This window comes from Jaculus jaculus, chromosome 8 (genome assembly GCF_020740685.1).
Source record: "Jaculus jaculus isolate mJacJac1 chromosome 8, mJacJac1.mat.Y.cur, whole genome shotgun sequence".
Classification (NCBI taxonomy): domain Eukaryota; kingdom Metazoa; phylum Chordata; class Mammalia; order Rodentia; family Dipodidae; genus Jaculus; species Jaculus jaculus.
Window position 1 is genome coordinate 2,184,033 of NC_059109.1, and position 18,617 is coordinate 2,202,649.

The following is an 18,617-nucleotide window of genomic DNA, read 5'->3' on the forward strand; positions in this document are numbered from 1 at the left end:
CCGCTAAGCCATCTCTCCAGCCCCCATGGAGGGTTTTTAATCACTTGTTTTGTGTCTTATTTCTGGTTCCTATTTAGCAGAGTGTGAAGTTATCAAGCCATGTTTAAAGCTAACATGTAAATATCAAGGTCTTATTGGATAAGGAAATTATTTTGTGGGGTGGGAGGGCCAGAATAAAGTTGCAAGTCTGGCATCAAACACAACACACATTACTATCAGCTCATCAGATTCCTACAGGGAAATATGCTTGATGCAAATAGAACCTAATGAAACTTAAAACAACATGTATATAATATGCATGTTGAACTTGCTCTAAAATAAAACAAGTCATTGATGATAATAAGGAACTTCTATTCAAATGATAGCTGCTTTGAATTAAGCTTCTGGATTGATTGTTCACTTCTTGGTTTGACTTACATTTGAAATCAATTTCTCAGATTGAATACAAGAGCAGACCCTTCATTGCCTCAGCCAGGCTTTCTCTAAACCCATCTGAATACTTTAAGCAGTGTATTAATGATGCCTATGGAGCTGAGACCCAGGTGGAGATTTGCGTTTGCATTCATGCAGTGCTGTGGATGAGGTTCAGGCAATGGTTTAACTGACTTTTCTAGCTTGTTTTATATTGTTTATTTTATTAGCACATTTGTTTCATTTGTTATGCTATTTTTGGGTTTTTAAGAACTAGCTTTTACATTTTTAATTAAAGTTGAAAATAATATGTAATAATGGTGTACAGAACAATGTTTCATGCATGTGTGCATTAGGACTATGCATTATCTCACAGATATATCATAAACAAATGAAAGCCATTGATGTATTAATTTAATCCCTCTTTTTTCTATTTCTTTTTTTTAAATTTTTATTTATTTGAGAGCGACAGACACAGAGAAAGACAGATAGAGGGAGAGAGAGAGAATGGGCGCGCCAGGGCTTCCAGCCTCTGCAAACGAACTCCAGACGCGTGCGCCCCCTTGTGCATCTGGCTAACGTGGGACCTGGGGAACTGAGCCTCGAACCGGGGTCCTTAGGCTTCACAGGCAAGCGCTTAACCGCTAAGCCATCTCTCCAGCCCTTTTCTATTTCTTGTTATAAAAAGGTAGGTGACTTCATGTTTACTTGAGGAAATGTAAGCACTGCGGCACAGGCGGGTTCAAATGAACCATGGACAGTAAGGGTCGCCTAGAAAGGGACCCGGTCACATTGACGAGAAGGGGCTGCGTCTGCACTGCGGCTTCCAGGTTGAGGTTGGGGCTGAGCGTCCTCCAGGAGCCCAGCGTCGGTGAGGCCAGAGCCAGGAGGGAGCCAGGCACGGGAAGGCGCTGTCCCAGTGGAAGAACGGCCCAGCAGGAAGGGCTTCCATGGCGTGGACGTCCAGGTCAGAGTCCTTCCTTCAGCGTCGTCACCTTCAGCTCAGGAGTCCTAGGACACAGGGACCGTGGTGACTCCAGGCCCAACTGTAAATGGCTTCTAGAACCATCTGAGGGCCGCTCTGGTGTCATGGCAGTAAGAAGAGGAACTGCTCAAGTCGTCCAGCCACCCCCTGTCACAGCACAGTCATCACCAGGTGCAGAGAGCAAGCTCGGGACAAACTGCCCGCTCAGACCTGTGGGCCCACATCTCCCCAGTTTTTCTCCTAGAGTCTGGTCCCCTCTCCCCCTTGTCGCGGGAGAGCACGCCTGTCTCTGAGAGGACTGAAGACGTTACCTGTGGGCGGAACTCCAGGATGTCCTGGGAAAGAGAGAAGACAGATGCTTAAGTACACGGGGCAGGTTGTCCCCAGACACGATGCCCAGCTGCTGACCTGTCACCTGACCACCACCCACACCAGCTGGTAGCTAGGGGAGCGCAGACTGAGAGCGGGTGACCAGGAAGCTCGTGTCACACAATCCAGTGAGCAGTGGCTCTTCCTGCCTTCACCCCGAGTCCTCAAACCCCCATCTCCTGAGCCTGCCCTCATCTCGGGGTCCCAAACTAGCAACTGTGGGCTGTTGGCTTCAGAAGGCCCTGAGATCTGAGGTGACCTGAGGAACTAGGGACTTCACACTGACACCTGAGAACTAACTGCAGCGCGGCCATAGCCCTTCCCCCTCAGAAAGGTCTGGGGGAACCATGCGTCCCCCTCAGCGGGGCTTCTCACCTTTTGGGCTCCTGCAGTGGATGAAGAGCCCCGCCCCGAGGAAGAGCAGGCCCAGCACGATGCCCCCGACTCCACTCAGCATCTTGCTCTGTGCAGACCCCGACTGCGCCCCTGGGGAGGAAGCCAGGCTTAGCGACTTCACCCCAAATCTAATTCCACCATTGAGACCTGGGGATTCAGAGCTTTGAGAGCTGGGAAGAAGTCCAGGGGAGAAGATTTCGAGTAGAGAGCCCCAGAAAGGAGGTTTCAGGGGTACACTGCGGAGTCCCAAGGCTGACGTGGAATATCACCCGAGGCATGCATGGGTATTCTGGGGCCCACAGAAGCTCAGGAGGTCGCCTCGGATGAACACAAAGCTGAGACTGTCTTTAGAAGTCAGGACGACCCCTGATAGCTCCTTCTATGTCACAATGAATAATAAGCCAGAGGACCTGCAGGAGGGACACAAGCCCAGCCTAGAGGCAGGATCTGGAGCCAGGGACAAAAAGATAATTAAGCCATCGGGTAGGGATCCAACAGGATCAAAGGGAGCAACCGAATGATGATCAAAAACCTGGCGCTGCCCTTTCTGGGTGTTCTGCCTGGCACTGCCGATCTCTCCCCGAGCTCCTCGATGGGCGGCCCTGCAGATGCACCCCTGCTGGGCTCACACCAAGAACTTCTAGTTCTCGGGGCCACCGCTCTTGCACTTGTGAGACCACTGGAGCTGGGACGGCCGCCAGGGGTGCTGAGGCCCGTTATAGGTCTCTGGATGCAACACCATCTGCAGCTCTGGAGTCCATGAGGTGCTGGAGAGGACGCTACGACCGTAAACCTTAGAGTCCTCCTCCACATGGTAGAACTGAGGGACCACCAACCCACTGTTTGATAATTAGGGCAGTAAAGACTTGGTCATAGCTCCACCTGCTGCAGGGCAGGGCTGCTCCTGAAAACTGCTGGTCTATGCTACTAAGCAGGGCCTATGCCACACACTCCGGGCTGGCCCTGACCGCTCAGCTTCCTGCCCCACCCAGCCTTCTGAGCGGTGACTGCTGGGATTACGGCCCTGCGCTACCAAACGTGGCTAGCATGGTGTTTTGATGCACATATAATTGTGAAGTAATTCCTTCTATCATGCTGACATGTGTCTCCGTATCTCAAAAACATCTCTGTTGTTCCAAGGAGGTGAGTCTAGCTCCCTCTCCCTCCTTGAGCTGCTCAAAGAAGGTGAGTCTGGTTCCTCTCCCTTCTAGAGTTGTTCTACGGAGGTGAGTCTGGCTCCCTCTCTTTCCTAGTGTTGTTCTAAGGAGGTGAGTCTAGCTCCCTCTCCCTTCTAGAACTTCTCCAAGGAGGCAAGTCTAGCTCCAGCCACGTTCAAGAGCCGTAACAAAGAACTTAGAGACATTTTTCTGTCCTCATTCTTGCCAGAGAGCGCAAGTCTTTGCCTGAGTAGTAGTGGTATCTACCTCACTGGCGCATGTGGCAGAGCCTGAATCCAATCTTCTAAATCTTTTCTTTTTAATGACTTTCTGCTCAGAACACTCACTTCCTATGTGGCTTTCTTTGAAAAAGAAATCGCTCAGCTTCCATCTAGCTTGCTCAGCATTGCACACGGCAGCTTAGCTGGCTTGCTGGTTTGCTGGGACGCTCCTGGCTCTGCCTCCCATCTCAGCATAGGCATGCTGGGATGACAGATGCAATACAGAACCGTGTCTGGTTCTACGTGGGTTCTGGGAATCCAAGCTCAAGTTCTCATGTCTCAACAGCAAGTGTGTTACCCACTGAGCCAGCTCTCCACCCCACAGCATCCTTCCTAATCAATCAATATGGCAGATGTAGATGGGGATCTCAGTGAGGGATAAAAGCCAGTAGACTCAGGAGTCCTATGAAATCTTCCACTGTGGGGTCCACTGGGTCCCTTTCCCAGCAGGGGAGTGACAGGTCAGGGAGCACCTCACTCACTCCACTCCACAGAGACGGGGTTCGGCAGGCTCGGGTGCTGCACCCGGCAGGTGTAGACCTCTCCTCTCTGAGGCACCGTCTCCAGCATCACCAGCGTCTGGAAGGTCCAGTCTCCGTTCCGGATCAGGCCTGTGGACACCACCCCGGCCGTCTCCTCGTGGCCGTTCAGGAACCAGCTGACTTCAATGGCGCCGGGGTAGAACCCGTCCACGGAGCAGACCAGCAGGTTGTGGTGCTGCGCGGGCTGGGTCTTGGCAGGGTGCACTGTCACCCTGGGCTGCACTGGGGGTGACAGATGGGGACAGGAAGTCAGGAGGACCATATCCAATCCCAGGCTGAAGTCCCAGCACTTGAGAGGCAGAGGTAGGAGGATAGCCATGAGGTCAGGGCCAATGTGGGCTACAGAGTTAGTTCCAGGTTAGCCTAGGCTAAAGTGAGAGCCTGCCTCAAAAAAGTCAAATAAGTAAATAAATAGAATATGTTCAAAAAGCACCTTAAGAACTGGGCGTGGTGGCGCACACCTTTAATCCCAGCACTTGGGAAGCAGAGGTAGGAGGATTGCAGTGAGTTTGAGGTCACCCTGAGACTACAGAGTGAGTTCCAGGCCAGCCTGGGCTAGAGTGAGACCCTACCTGGAAAAACAAAAACAAAAATCACCTTAAGGATACTAAGGAATCCTGCCACTACATCAGTATTATTAACACTACATAGAATAGTAATATCAATCAATGTTAAGTTACAAAATCATGAAATTATGATTCAAGGGATAATTTCACAATTATTTCAATGATGTCAAGATACATATGCTTAAAAGAAACCCCAGAAGCAACTGAGGTACTTGGAGGTTTTGCACACACACAGATGCACACAGCCTCCTCCCGCAGCCCCACACTCACCTGTCATCTTTAACATTAAGATGTCAACAAGTTGGTAGTTATTTCTGCACCTGTCCACTGAGGCCCGATAACTGTCCAGGACATCCTTCTGTCTGTTCAGGTCTTCAGCGATGGGCCGTCCGAGCTCGGTCACTGCCTGGAAATTCCCAATGTCACTGTCAAAGTGAGCAAACTCCTCCTGGTTGTAGATGAACCTGGTCACAGTCCACACACGCTCCGTCCCATTGGAGAAATGACACTCAGCCTTCAGCTGTTCCAGGAAACATGCTGTGGGGACAGAGGCGCGGGCTGCTTGGCAGGAGCATCTAGCCATGCCCCAGGTTATGTGGTCAGAGACACAGCACAGGGCTGAGGAGATGGCTCACTCAGCAGAGTGCCTGCTTCACGAGCACGGGGACCTGAGTTCGGGTCTCTAGTTCTCATGTAAAAAAAAGCCAGACATGAAGCCTAGCTTGGTGGCGCACGCCTTTAATCCCAGCACTCGGGAGGCAGAGGTAGGAGGATTACCACGAGTTCAAGGCCAACCTGAGACTACAGAGTGAATTCCTGGTCAGCCTGAGCTAGAGTGAGACCCTACCTCAAAAAAAAAAAAAAAAATTGCCAGCCATGATACCAATGGTCCTACCACCAGGGAGAATGAGACAGGATCCACGGGGTAGTGAGCTCCCCCGGGGAGGACGAGACAGGGCACACGGGGTAGTGAGCTGCAGGTTCACTGTGAAACAGTTCCCAAAACCTAAGGTGGAGAACGATTGAGGAAGACACGCAGCATTGGCCTCCGGAGATCACACCACACACACAAATAATAAGACAGTACAGATCTCTAGGACACCCATGAAGGATTCACCTGTTACACCCCATCATTGCTAACTCCCCTGTACCCACAAGTCTATGTCCACTTGTCGGATGCTGAGGGGACACCACACCGGGCAGGGACACCCTTCTGATCCAGTTCTACCCATCACCTGCTCCCTCCTCTCCTGCCCACAGGTGTGACGCCCTTTGGGACCCTAAGAGAGAAAAATAGCTGTCCCCCCTGCCCTCTTGGAGCTTAACGTTGTGAAAGAGAGGGACAAAAGCCGAACACTAGGGCAGCTATTCAGGAGTGAGAACCGAGACCGCCCTGGAGCTGCGAGCACAGGACGCCACAGGAAAGCAGCTTCCAGGCAGAGGTCTGCGAGGAGTGACATTTGTGACACACTTACTGCAGAAGGTGAGGTGGACGTGAAGCAGGAGAGGGTGGCGAGAGGATACTTTGTGCAGGAAAGGGAGGAACATGTTAGATAAGGTGACAAGAGTGGAAGAACTTCAAGACAATGAAGGACAAGGCTGCCTGGGGCACAGTGGGGACGGGACAGTGACAGGCAAGGCTGTAGGAATCAAGGGGAGCCCAGCACATCAAAGCCTTGAGGTCCTGAGTAAAGGAAAACTATTGGGCTGGAGAGATTGCTCAGTGGTTAAGACACTTTTCTGCAAAGCCTAATGACCTGGGCTTGATTCCCCAGTACCCATGCACAAGGTGGTGCATGCATCTAGAGCTTGTTTGCAGTGGCAGGAGACCCTAGTGTGCCCATTCTCTGCCTCTCCCTCTCCTTCTTCCTCTTCTCTCTCTCTCTCTCTCTCTCAAATAAATAAATATATTTTTAATAAGATAACTATTGAAGATCCAAGGGATCTATTGCAGTTAAGTTCACACTGTTGGCAGAAAACACCTGACCCAGAGCAGCTTATGGGGAACAGGATTTATTTTAGCTTAGAGACTTGAGGGGAAGCTCCATGATGGCAGGGGAAATGATGGCATGAGCAGAGAGTGGACATCACCTCCTGGCCAACATCAGATGGACAACAACAGGGGGGTGTCCCAAACATTGGCAAGAGGAAGCTGGTTATAACACCCATAAATTTGCCCCAAATAATACACTGCCTCCAGGAGGCATTAATTCCCAAATTGCTATCAGCTGGGAACACCTAACTTTATGGGGGACACACGAATCAAATCACCACAGGGTCCCGATCAAGATTGTGCTACTCTGCAATCTCTTATCTGAATTCCCAAACCCAGAAAGGTCAGAAAACCCAATTGAGGCTGGAGAGGTGGCTCAGCAGTTCAGGCACTTCCCTGCAAAGCCTAAAGACCTGGGTTCAATTCCCCAGTATTCACGTAAAGCCAGATGTACAGAGTGCATGCATCCGGAGTTTGCAGCAGCTGGAGGCCCTGATACATGCATTCTCTCAGTCTTTCTTCTATATTTCTGCTTGCAAATAATTAAATAAAAATATTTTAGAAGAAAAAAAATATTTTTAAAAGGCTAGCTATGATGGCACATGCCTTTAATCCCAGCACTCTGGAGGCCAAGGTGGGAGGATCCACGTGAGTTTGAGGCTAGCCTGAGACTACATAGTGAATTCCAGGTCAGCCTGGGCTAGAGTGAAACCTTACTTTGCAAAACACAAAAACAAACAATAACAACAAGTCATGTCTATGTTTGCATCTATATGTAGTTTTTAGTTCTATATTTAACTGCACTGAGGAAATATCAAAAGAGAGATTTATAAAAATCAAACTGTGGCTACCTGTGAGACACGTAATACAAGGGCCTGATTTTATCAAAAGTCTGAAATGTCAAACAGCTAGGCCACTGTGGTGGGGCGAGCGCTAACCCTCTCCTCCTACCTGGTGCACACCCACTCCTCCGCCACGGTGACCTGGACAGGTTTGGGAACTGCAAGGATCCTCTTCCCTTCTCACTGTGAGGATGTACGACATGGTATTGCGATTGGATGCCGCACTGAGGTTCCAGCCTCAAATCAGCATGCGCCCCAAAGTAGACACACAAAGTGGTGCCCGCAGCTGGAGTTCATCTGTAGTGGCCGGAGGCCCTGCAGTGCCCATCCCTCCCCTGCTCTGCTTGCAAGTAATAAATAAAAATATATTTTAAAATCTATAAAGCTAGAACAAAAGTAGATATAAAGAGATGAGCTGGAAGAGGGGTGAGAGAAGGGCAAAAGGACACATGTGACATGTAAAAAAGTGAGGAAGGGGCTGGCGAGATTGCTCAGTGGTTGAGGTGCTTGTCTACAAAGCCTAATGACCTGGGTTCACGTGCCATGTACCATGTAAAGTACCCATGTAAAGCCAAATGCACAAGGAGATGCATTCATCTGGAGTTTGTTCGCAGTGGTTAGATGCCCTGGCCCACCCATTCTCTCTGTCTGTCTCTCTTCTCTCTGTCTCTCTCTGTGTTCAAATAAATACATAAATAAAACATTAAAAAAAAGAAGAAATGAAGGGGCCGGGCATGGTGGTGCACACTTTTAATCCCAGCACTCGGGAGGCACAGGAAGGAGGATCACTGAGAGTTCAAGGCCACCCTGAGACAATATAGTGAATTCCAGCCTGGACTAGAGTAAGACCCTACCTCAGGGGGAAAAGAAAAAACTACTAATGAGGAAGATACAGGAAGAGGGGAATTGGAGGGAGCAAGGGGACAGGGGAAAGAGGAATAAGGGGGGTGGTAGAAATCAGCAAAAACAAACTAGTTGAAAATGTCAGAATGAATAATATCTAAATCTCTACTAACCAACTAAAAAATAAGAAACAACTAAAAAATAAATAGAATTGATGTTATTTTTCTCATTGAATTAGTTGGGAGAGTTACCCATTTCATCTTATGCAATTACGTAAATTTCTTTCTCCCTTCCTTCTTTCCTTTCCTTTTACTCTCGGTGGTCCTCCCACCTCTGCCTCCCGAGTGCTGGGATTAAAGGCGCGCAGCACCGCACTGGCTGTGATGTTCCTTTGTAAACGGGGAACACCTGTCACGTGCTGTGATGTTCCTTTGTAAACGGGGAACACCTGTCACGTGCTGTGATATTCCTTTGTAAATGGGGAACACCTGTCACGTGCTCTGATGTTCGTTTGTAAATGGGGAACACCTGTCATGTGCCCGTCCTACCACTGTGTGCGGAAGGAGAGATGAGTTGTTTGATTCTATCTGTTCACAGCTGCAGGGGAGTTTGCCTCAAGATGAACTGTGGCATGATTCATACATACCTGTATCTGGGTTGGAAGAGAGTCTGCATGGAGCTCTAAGTGGTGGTGCAATCATTGAAGCTTTGGGGATGAAGGATTTTTGCATGAGAAACAGACATGAATTTGAGGGACTGAAGCCTCAATGCCGAGGTGTGAACATGTCTCCTAAAGTCCATTTCCTGGAAACATGATTCCAATTGCAACAGCTTTTTGCTGGTTGTGTTTTGCAAGGTGAGGTCCCGCTCTAGCCCAGGCTGACCTGGAATTCACTCTAGTTCTAGGCTGGCCATGAATTCACATTGGTCCTTTGACCTCTCTGCCTCTGGAGTGCTGGGATTGAAGGTGTGCGCCACCATGCCTGGCTGTAACAGTTTTGAGAATGGGGAACATATGAGGGTGATTAAGTGACTAGAGGCCGTATCCTATGAAAGGGTCAATTTATGTCTTTTTCATGGAAGTGGTTCATTTTTTTTTTTTGAGGCAGAGTTTCATTCTAGCACAGGCTAACCTATAAGTCACTCTGTAGCCCAGACTGACCTCAGACACTCATGGTGATACTCCTACCACTGCTTCTTGAGTGCTGGGAGCAAAAGTGTGAGCTGCTATAGCTAGCAAATGGGTTCATTATAATGAATGTACACTTTGAAACATATTTTTTTAGCCAGGAGTGGTGGCACATGCCTTTAATTCCAGCACTCGGGAGGCAGAGGTAGGAGGACCACTGTGAGTTTGAGGCCACCCTGAGCCTACATACTGAATTCCAGGTCAGCCTGGGGTCAAGCGAGACCCTACCTTAAAAAATAAAAACTAAAAAGAATTTTTTTTTTTTTTTAGAGAGAAAGAGAGAATTGGCATGCCAAGTCCTCAGCCACTGCCACGCTCCTGACGCACGTGCCATCTAGTGCGCTTGAGTCACCTCTGTGCATCTGGCTTACGTGGAATCTGGCGAGAGATCGAATACGGGTCTTTAGGCTTCACAGGTCAGTGCCTTAACCACTAAGTCATCTCTCCAGCCCTTAAAAATATTTTCATTTCTTTATTTGCAAGCAGAGAGAGATAGAGAGAAGAGAGATGAAGGGAATGGGAGTGCCAGAGCGCTACAAATGAACACCAGATGCATGCACCACCATGTGCATCTGGCTGTGCGTGGTGCTGGTGAACTGAACCTGCATCATTAGGCTTTGCAGGCCAGCGCTGTTACCGCTGAGCCATCTCTCTAGCCAGAGTGTAGACTGTTCATGAAAACAGGCTTCTTTTCTCTCTCCATTCCCCCCTCCCTCTCTGTCCCTTTCTCTCTCTCCTTCTCCCTCTCCCGCTCCCTCTCTCTGTCTCTCCCTCCCTCTCTCTCTCTCTCTCACACACACATATGTATGTATATTTGCTTTATGTTTTCCTGCATGGGATAATGAAGCAAGCACACACACACATCATTTGTTGGTCCCTTAATAATGTATATTCCAGCCTCTAGAACTGTAAGAAATATTTGTTCTTTCTAGGTGACACAGTCTTGGTGTTCTGTCATAGTGTCACCGTACGTACAGCTAGGGGAAGGCAGGGGGAACTGCAGAGCTGGTTACTCACGACGAACAGATGGCCAGATGAAGGACCCTATGACTGAGAAGGGCCACCGCAGACCAGTGACTCCCCTGCGCTGATGACTGGGTTTCCTCACTGCCTGTGCCCTGCGTGTTGTTTGAACCATATGAAATGGCTGGTTTGGGGCTACTTCAAATACTTTATGACCAGTTGAGCCCTTCCTGTTCTGTGCTGGAGAAAATGACAGCATAGAAAGGTTCAAAACAGAACGACAGTGACCATGAACCTGGGCTGGGCTTTCAGAGGCTCCACTAAATTCCTCAAGAGCCAAAGCACACCTCACCGATGTTCCCTAGCTAGGAAGCGGCGCCAAGCACTATGCACTCGGGAGCCTTGCCTAAGAAGAGGGGGAGCACTAGCCCCACCTCGCACCCGAGCGCCTCGCCGCGGGACGCAGGACTCAAGCAGCCCCGATCACGCATCCATGTGCGCCCTTGAGCCGGAGGAACCCGCATCCCTGTGATCTCACTGATAACGCAAAGAACCTCCCATTCCTTTCGACTCCGCGTGGAAATTTCTGGCTTGGAGCGTTGTGGAGAGGGCACTCCTCTATCACCCTCACTTCTAAGTCGTCCTCACTTCCAAGTGAGGCTGGAGAGGCCGCCCTGCAGGGGAGCTGGGGAGAATGTTGCGCGCCGGTCCCACAGAAGCAAGGAAATGGGCTTCTCCTGCCTAAAGGGAGCCGAAGACTTACATGGCTTGAGTGGCCCAGGCTGACCTGGAATTCACCATGTAGTCTCAGGGTGGCCTTGAACTCACGGCGATCCTCCTACCTCTGCCTCCCGAGTGCTGGGATTAAAGGTGTGCACCACCACGTCCCGGCTGGCTCACACCTTTAATCTCAGCACTTAGGCTAAAGCAAGAGGATCACTCTGAGTTCGCGTCCAGCCTAGACCTGCCGAGCGAGTTCAGAGAAATACCACAATCTTTAAAGCCCACCCACGGGAGCTCAGCGCCTGAGGTGCGCGCACTTACGTCGGGTGTCCCTGGCCAAAGGCGCAGCCACCGCGGCGCTCAGCACCGTCGCCAGCGCAGTCAGGGCCGCCGCCCCCGGGCCTCTGCGGAGCCCTGGACGCGCCATGTGCACGGGAGGCCAAGCCGCCGAGCCCCGCGGAGCGCGACCACCGCCACCCACGCGCAGGTTGCAAGTCCCGGGATGCTCGCAGCCGGGATGCAGCCTAGGCAACCTTGGTGTTCAGGAGCCAGTCAGCATCAGAGGTGAGCAGCGTCATCAGTTGCTGGGCGGAGGCTCAGCCCACAGGTCCTTGGCTCTGCCAGGTTCCCCTCACCGAAAGCTCTGCTTCCAAGGGTGGCCTCTGAAACCCTTTCGTGGGATCACTGCCTGAGCCAAGGCCGCTGGAGACCGGGAGCGAACCCTGGACAGTCATCTGCTTGGGATAAGTGGACCTTAGAAGGAAGCATGCTCAGTCCTTAGTCCTGCTTCTCATTGTGACTTCCCCATTGTACGGAGGATGTATTCTTTTATTTATTTATTATTTTATTTTTTGGTTTTTCGAGGTAGGGTCTCACTCTAGCTCAGGCTAACCTGGAATTCACTCTGTATCTTCAGGGTGGCCTGGAGCTCACGGTGATCCTCCTACCTCTGCCTCCTGAGTGCTGGGATTAAAGGCGTGCGCCACCACGCCCGGCTAAGATTATCACTATTGACAGAAGTAAGGGTTCTGCTGTATGCATACCCTTTGTGAGCTACGCCTCTGGTATCATGTAACGATCATTCACGATATCAATGTCACTGTAAGGACTTGGACTCAGGATGTGCAATACACATGAAATTCACCACTACCTCATGATCTAGCACCATTCTGAGCAGTACTCACTTTATCTTCATATTTCTTGGGGCAGAATTTACCACACTGTGACAAAAGTCACAAGAAATTATTGAGCTTTGGAAACATTTGATTATGTACTCAGAAGTGTCCGAAGGGCTTCTTATGCAAACTATTTTTTTTTTTTTCAAGGCAGAGTCTCACTGTAGCCCAGGCTGACCTGGAATTCTCTATGTAGTCTTAAGGTAGCCTCCAACTCACAGTGATCTTCCTACCTCTGCCTCCCACCTGTTGGGATTAAAGGCATGCGCCACTACACCCAGTTTGCAACCTATTTTTATTTAATTCTAATATCAAGGTAGGGTAAGAGCCGTTTTCACCCCATAGAGAGACAGAATGAGATGATGGTGGCCCATTAACTCTTACAAAGACACACGAGCTCCAGTTGGCTGAATTCCTTGTGATTCCAAATCCCACAAGCTTGTGCTTATCTGACAGTGTTTTGCATTCAATTTCTGACTGCATTTTGTATAAGACATTTTTATTCTATCATTTGAGTTCATAGACTACTCGTTGTAACAAATGGCAACATTTCATGTAATGTGAAGCAGGCGTTCTTGTTCCTTAAAAGAAACTCACCCCTCCCCCCACCTCCTTCATCATCCTCTTCTGGAAATGGCAGGCTTTACATTTTTCGTGTGTCGCCTCACACATGAGTGTCCTGGTTGTGAGAGCCAATGCTGCTCTCAGAATTCCCGATCCCAGGGCATTGTTCTCAGCGAGGACGCGCGGGGCCATCACCGTCTCATTGCTGGGACAGAACACCAGCCAAAGAGCAGCTGGTGGGAGGAGCTGGTTTGTTTGGGGCTCACCGCCTCCTGGGGAACCCTCGTGATGGCGGGAAAGGACAGTGAGCAGAGGCCGGACACCACCTCCTTCCCACAGCACACGGAAGATAGCAGCACCGAGTGAACTGAGTCTGGGAAGGTGGAAGCTGGGCTGTAACACCCCAAAGGCCCCCGAGACTCCCCACCCAGCAACACGCTTCCCTCCAGCAAGGCTCCACATCCCAAACTGCTGGCAGCTGGAGAGCAAGCATTCAAACCTATCTGTTTTAAACCACCACAGGATGCCATGCCATGATGCCGTGCAAGTTTGACTCCTCTGAGCAGGATACAGATAGGACCGGACCCACATTGGGGGAATATACCTCTATTACTATGAGGAGTTCAAGGCTTGTGGGGCAGTTGGAAAGAATTTATTTCACTATGGCCCTTGAATTCAAGAAGTTCTATGTCCCAAAACCCCAGTGGTGATTCAGTGTGGGTAAGTATATAATTGCAACCAGACAAATATCACATTAATGAGGCCAACAGAAAAGCCACGACTTAGATCCCAGGCAGCTATGATGTGTACTGGTCTAGGAAAGTAAAGCTAAGCTCTTCTTGAGAGCTCCACTACAAACAGACAGGCGATGACAAAGAACCGCCCACAGCACGATGCATCCCGCTACCGAGACGCCGCTCAGCTTGCTCATAGGCACACGAGCACTCATGAACTGCAGGCGGTTACTTTTGAGGGAAGAGGCTAAGGACTTAACTCCATGGGTAAAGGCACTTACTTGCAAAGCCTCCCAGCTTGGGTTTGATTTCCAACCAAATAAAGACAGAACAAAAAGTGACATGCCTTTAGCATTTGTCTGCAGAGCAAGGGACCCTAGTGCACACAGACATGCAAATAAAGGTATTAAGAAGAAAAAGAAAAATAGCATTTTGGGTTAGAGACACGGCTCAGCAGTTAAGGCCACTTCCTGTGCGAACACGAGGGCCTGAAGAGGGCACAGAGGCCGCCGCAGCTCGCCCCGGACCCATGGGAAGACCTGGGTCTGGACACACACACACGTCTGTAACCCCATTACCACGGGCAGCAGAGACCCCAGAATTGCTAGAGCTTAAAGCCCCTGCAGGCTCAGGGATCTGTAAGAAACTCTGGCCCAAGTAAGAACGGGTAGACAAGCAGTGGAGCAGAACACTCAGTCCCCCTCAGGCCACTGTGGGGGGCACCCCGCTGCAGACAGACACGTGAGGAGCAGAGGGGGCACGTGCACGTGCATAGAACACACGCCGCAGTACACACCAACGCAAGCCAAAAGAAAAAACAGGGATGGGGCACTGGAGAGATTGTTAGTGGTTAAGGCACTTGCCTGCAAAGCCTGAAAACCCATGTTTGATCTCTCTCCAGATCCATGTAAGCCACATGCACAAAGATGACATAAGAGTAAGGGTGCACATGTGCACTAGGAGGCCCAAGTGCTTGGAGTTCGAATGCAGTGGCTGGGCCCTTGCCCAGTTCTCTTCCTCCCTTCCTCCTTTTCTCTAAAAACAAAAGGATGGGCTCAAAATTTAAGAGCGAAATTCTATATGCTGTACAAACTTATCAAAGTTGTGCTACTTTAAATTGTGTGTGTGTGTGTGTGTGTCGGGCGTGGTGGCACACACCTTTAATCCCAGCATTCGGGAGGCAGAGGTAGGAGGATCCCCATGAGTTCAAGAGACAACTATATAGTAAATTCCAGGTCAGCCTGAGCTACCTGGAAAAATCTCTCTCTCACACACACACACACACACACACACACACACACTACTCAAGGAGGTGAATGACAGGAGACCAAGACTCAGTTCTGGACAGACGGACACTGGGAAAGACGTGCCAGTGCTGGGCGTGTGGAAGCAGCACTAGGGCAGGAGCAGCAGGGAGAAGGAAGGGAGACTTCCTTGGCACAGACATGCGTCTGGGGTCAGCTGCTCTGGGATGTGCATAGTGGCCAGCGCTGGACAGGTGCTCTGCGTGCCCGGTGTGTAATCTGGGTGACATCACAGGGCCATCTTGACATGATCAAGCTCAAGCTCCCTGCACTTCCTCTTTCCTGGGACTTCCCCTGGAGCTCTGTCCCATCAGGCCTCTGCGTTCAGGCTCACAGGAGCAGGGCTGAAACAGACCTGTGCAGGGGGATTCCTGCTGGACAGAAGGGGCAGACCTGGCTGTTCCTTGGAAGCCAGGCACACAGGGAGCCCTAACGAAGGAGCCCAGTGACCCAACAGGTGCACATAGTGCCCGGTGGACACTGGTCTCCCAGGCCAGAGCTGGGGCTGGAGGGAGACCACGTGGGGCTGCGGTGACCCCTGCCCCGGCGCCGTGAGTCACTCTGACACTGCTGAGCCTGGTGATGAGGGAAGCTGCAGAGCCCCCGAGCCTTGCCTAGGGACACACGGAGAGCAAAGTGGTTTTCTTTTATCTTTTTCTTTTTAAAATAATTTATTTACTTATTTATTTGAGAGCAAGAGGCAGAAAGACAGAGAGAATGGGGATGCCAGGGCCTCCAGCCACTGCAAATGACACCAGACACATGCACCTCCTTGTACATCTGGCTTATGTGAGTCCTGGGGAATTGAACTAGGGTCCTTAGGCTTTGCAGGCAAACGCCTTAACCACTAAGCCATTTCCCCAGCCCTGAAGTGGTTTTCTATATGCCCTGATTAAAGAGCTGAAAGGCCAGGCAGCAGGCGTGTTACTCCACCTATCTCTGAATATCGGCTCCAGGGCCTGTAGCCACTGCAAACGAACTCCAAACGCATGTACCCCCTTGTGCATCTGGCTTATGCGAGTCCTGGAGGATTGAACCTGGGTCCTTTGGCTTTGCAGGATAATGCCTTAACCTCTGAGCCATCCCTCCAGCCCAGCTCAGCTCTCTGGACTCTTTAATGATATGCTGTCTTTCCAGGGTGTCCATTAAGTTTAGCTCACACATTTCTTCCTCGTTCTAATAGTGGCAGAGACAGTCTTGCTGACTTTCTGTGCTGGAACTGTGGTGACTGACTTTTTCTTCTACTCCTGGCTGATTTTCTTAAAGTAATACTTTTGTGCTCCTATTACCACAATTCAGTTTAGAACATTTCTAACACCATCTCCCTCCAAAAGCTTCTGTTTATCGTAAATTTCTTGCCGATTTGCTTTCCATGTAACAGGTTTGTCTTTTCTCGACATTTAGGTAGGTGGAGTCACGTGACACGTGGTCGCTTGTGTTGGGTCTCTCGCTGTTTCTTCTAACGTTCATCGCGGTTCCACTTCCCTGTGGCGCACTGCGTTGCCGGGGGAGGGCGCTGCGTTGCACGTGCTGCTCGATGCGGTTGCCCACGGGCTAGTCCGTGGATATTTTGGGGCTATTTGAGCCAAGGCCACTCTGAGCATTTTCACACTTTGATTTCTCTTAGGTAAATTCCAAGAATCAGAAGGCAAATGCTTGTTGAACTTTAAGGAAATTATGAAAGTGTTTTCCAGAGTACTGATCACACCAGGCACTCCTACCTTCAAAACAGCAACTAGCAGGCAGGATTTTAAAACATATTTTATTTATTCATTTGAGAGAGAAAGAGAAGGAGAATGGGTGCACCAGGGCCTCCAGCCACTGCAAACAAACTCCAGACACATGTGGCATCTTGTGCATCTGGCTTACGTGGGTCCTGGGAAATTGAACCTGAGTCCTTAGGCTTCACAGCCAAGTGCCTTTACCACTAAGCAATCTCTCCAGCCCTGTAAGGGGGATTTTGATCCTCAAGTGCATTATAATTTGTGATTATAATGATGATGATGAAAGTAATAAAAATAATAACATGTGCCTGGCATGATGGTGCACGCCTTTAATCTCAGCACTGGGGAGACAGAGGTAGGAGGACCGCTATGAAGTCGAGGCCAGCCTGAGTGAATTCCAGGTCAGCCTGGGCTAGAGCAAGACCCTACATTGAAAAGCCAATAATAATAATACTGACAATATCATGGTGCACTTACTTTCTTATTTCATTTTTATGCATCAGGGATTCGTTTATTGGAGGGCATGAGTTCAGTAAAGATTCTACTCATAACGTCAAGCTCTCCTTCATCTGAGCTTAAGTCTCAATAGTGAGTGATTCTAATTCTGGCCTCAGTTTCACTATTGGATTTCATCAGCCATGAATGAGTACCAAAATATGTCTATTAACCAATGGGGTGACCCAAAACTCACCACAGTGCTGAGAAGAAGTGACGGTGGAGTGCTCAACAGTAAGTGAGGCATCGCTATCACACCCTCCAAGGCTCAGGGGCCATTGCAGAAGAGGTGGTGTAAACAAGGGAGAGCCAAAGGAGGGGAGGGCCGGTTACCGCCGGCATCCAGACACAAAGCGGCCTTGGCGTTCATGACCTCGCAGCGGCTGGCGCCACCTACAGGAGACCTTCCAACGGCACCTCCTGCTATTCTCAGCGGAAAGCGTCGTCCCTGAGCTGTTTGCACCATCCTTGCGAGGGTCCTTCTAGCGTCACCACACCACCGTCAAATGCAAGTAGAGAGATCATTTCTTCATCTGAGAGCCAAGGGCAGAGTAAATGTGCAACCTCGGAACCTGACACACCAGCGAAACTCCGCATCCAAGCTTCAACAGGAAGCTCTGCTCTGCCAACATCCGATGGAATTTAACTAAAATTGAAACCATACAAATTCTGAATTCCTTTAAAAGGAGTTGTTCTGGGCTGGAGAGATGGCTTAGCAGTTATGGCACTTGCCTGCGAAGCCTAAGGACCCAGGTTCAATTCCCTAGTTACCACTAAGTCCAATGCACAAATGGCACGTGCATCTGGAATTTGTTTGCAGTGGCTGGAGGCCCTGGGACAACCATTCTCTCTATTTGCCTCTCTGTCTCCCTTGTTCTCTCCAATAAATAAATAAATAAATACATAAAATATTTAAGATGAGTTCTGCGTATGCACGGTGGCATTAATTACAACGCTCTTAAAACTGCTCAGCACAGCACTCCTCCTCCTGCGAACATGGTGAACGCCCCTAAAACTCGCCGGACTTTCTGTAAGAAGTGCAGCAAGCACCAGCCCCACAAAGTGACCCAGTACAAGAAGGGAAAGGACTCTCTGTATGCCCAGGGAAAGCGGCGTTATGACAGAAAGCAGAGTGGCTATGGTGGGCAGACTAAGCCTATATTCCGGAAAAAGGCTGTAACTACAAAGAAGATTGTGCTGAGGCGGGAGTGTGTTGAGCCCAGCTGCAGATCTAAGAGAATGCTGGCTACTAAGAGATGCAAGCATTGTGAACTGGGAGGAGATAAGAAGAGAAATGGCCAAGGGATCCAGTTCTAAGCCAATTTTGCTATGAAGACAATAAAATGTGATTATGTTCACTT

General features: G+C 49.9%; 2 protein-coding genes across 2 annotated transcripts; one reads left to right on the top strand and one right to left on the bottom strand.

The window, feature by feature from the left end:
- Positions 1–1,094: 1,094 nt before the first annotated feature.
- LOC123462775 (H-2 class II histocompatibility antigen, E-S beta chain-like) lies at positions 1,095–17,722 on the bottom strand. Its single transcript, XM_045156070.1, has 8 exons — positions 17,590–17,722; positions 11,896–11,962; positions 11,582–11,793; positions 4,978–5,244; positions 4,082–4,363; positions 2,141–2,251; positions 1,708–1,731; positions 1,095–1,422 (listed from the first exon to the last, which is right to left on the bottom strand). The coding sequence occupies exons 1-8, from the start codon at positions 17,720–17,722 to the stop codon at positions 1,409–1,411; spliced, it is 1,110 nt and encodes a 369-aa protein (XP_045012005.1). The 3' UTR covers positions 1,095–1,408.
- A 530-nt stretch (positions 17,723–18,252) lies between these two features.
- LOC101607995 (60S ribosomal protein L36a-like) lies at positions 18,253–18,617 on the top strand. The gene has a single exon (XM_012952081.2). The coding sequence runs from the start codon at positions 18,253–18,255 to the stop codon at positions 18,571–18,573; it is 321 nt and encodes a 106-aa protein (XP_012807535.2). The 3' UTR covers positions 18,574–18,617.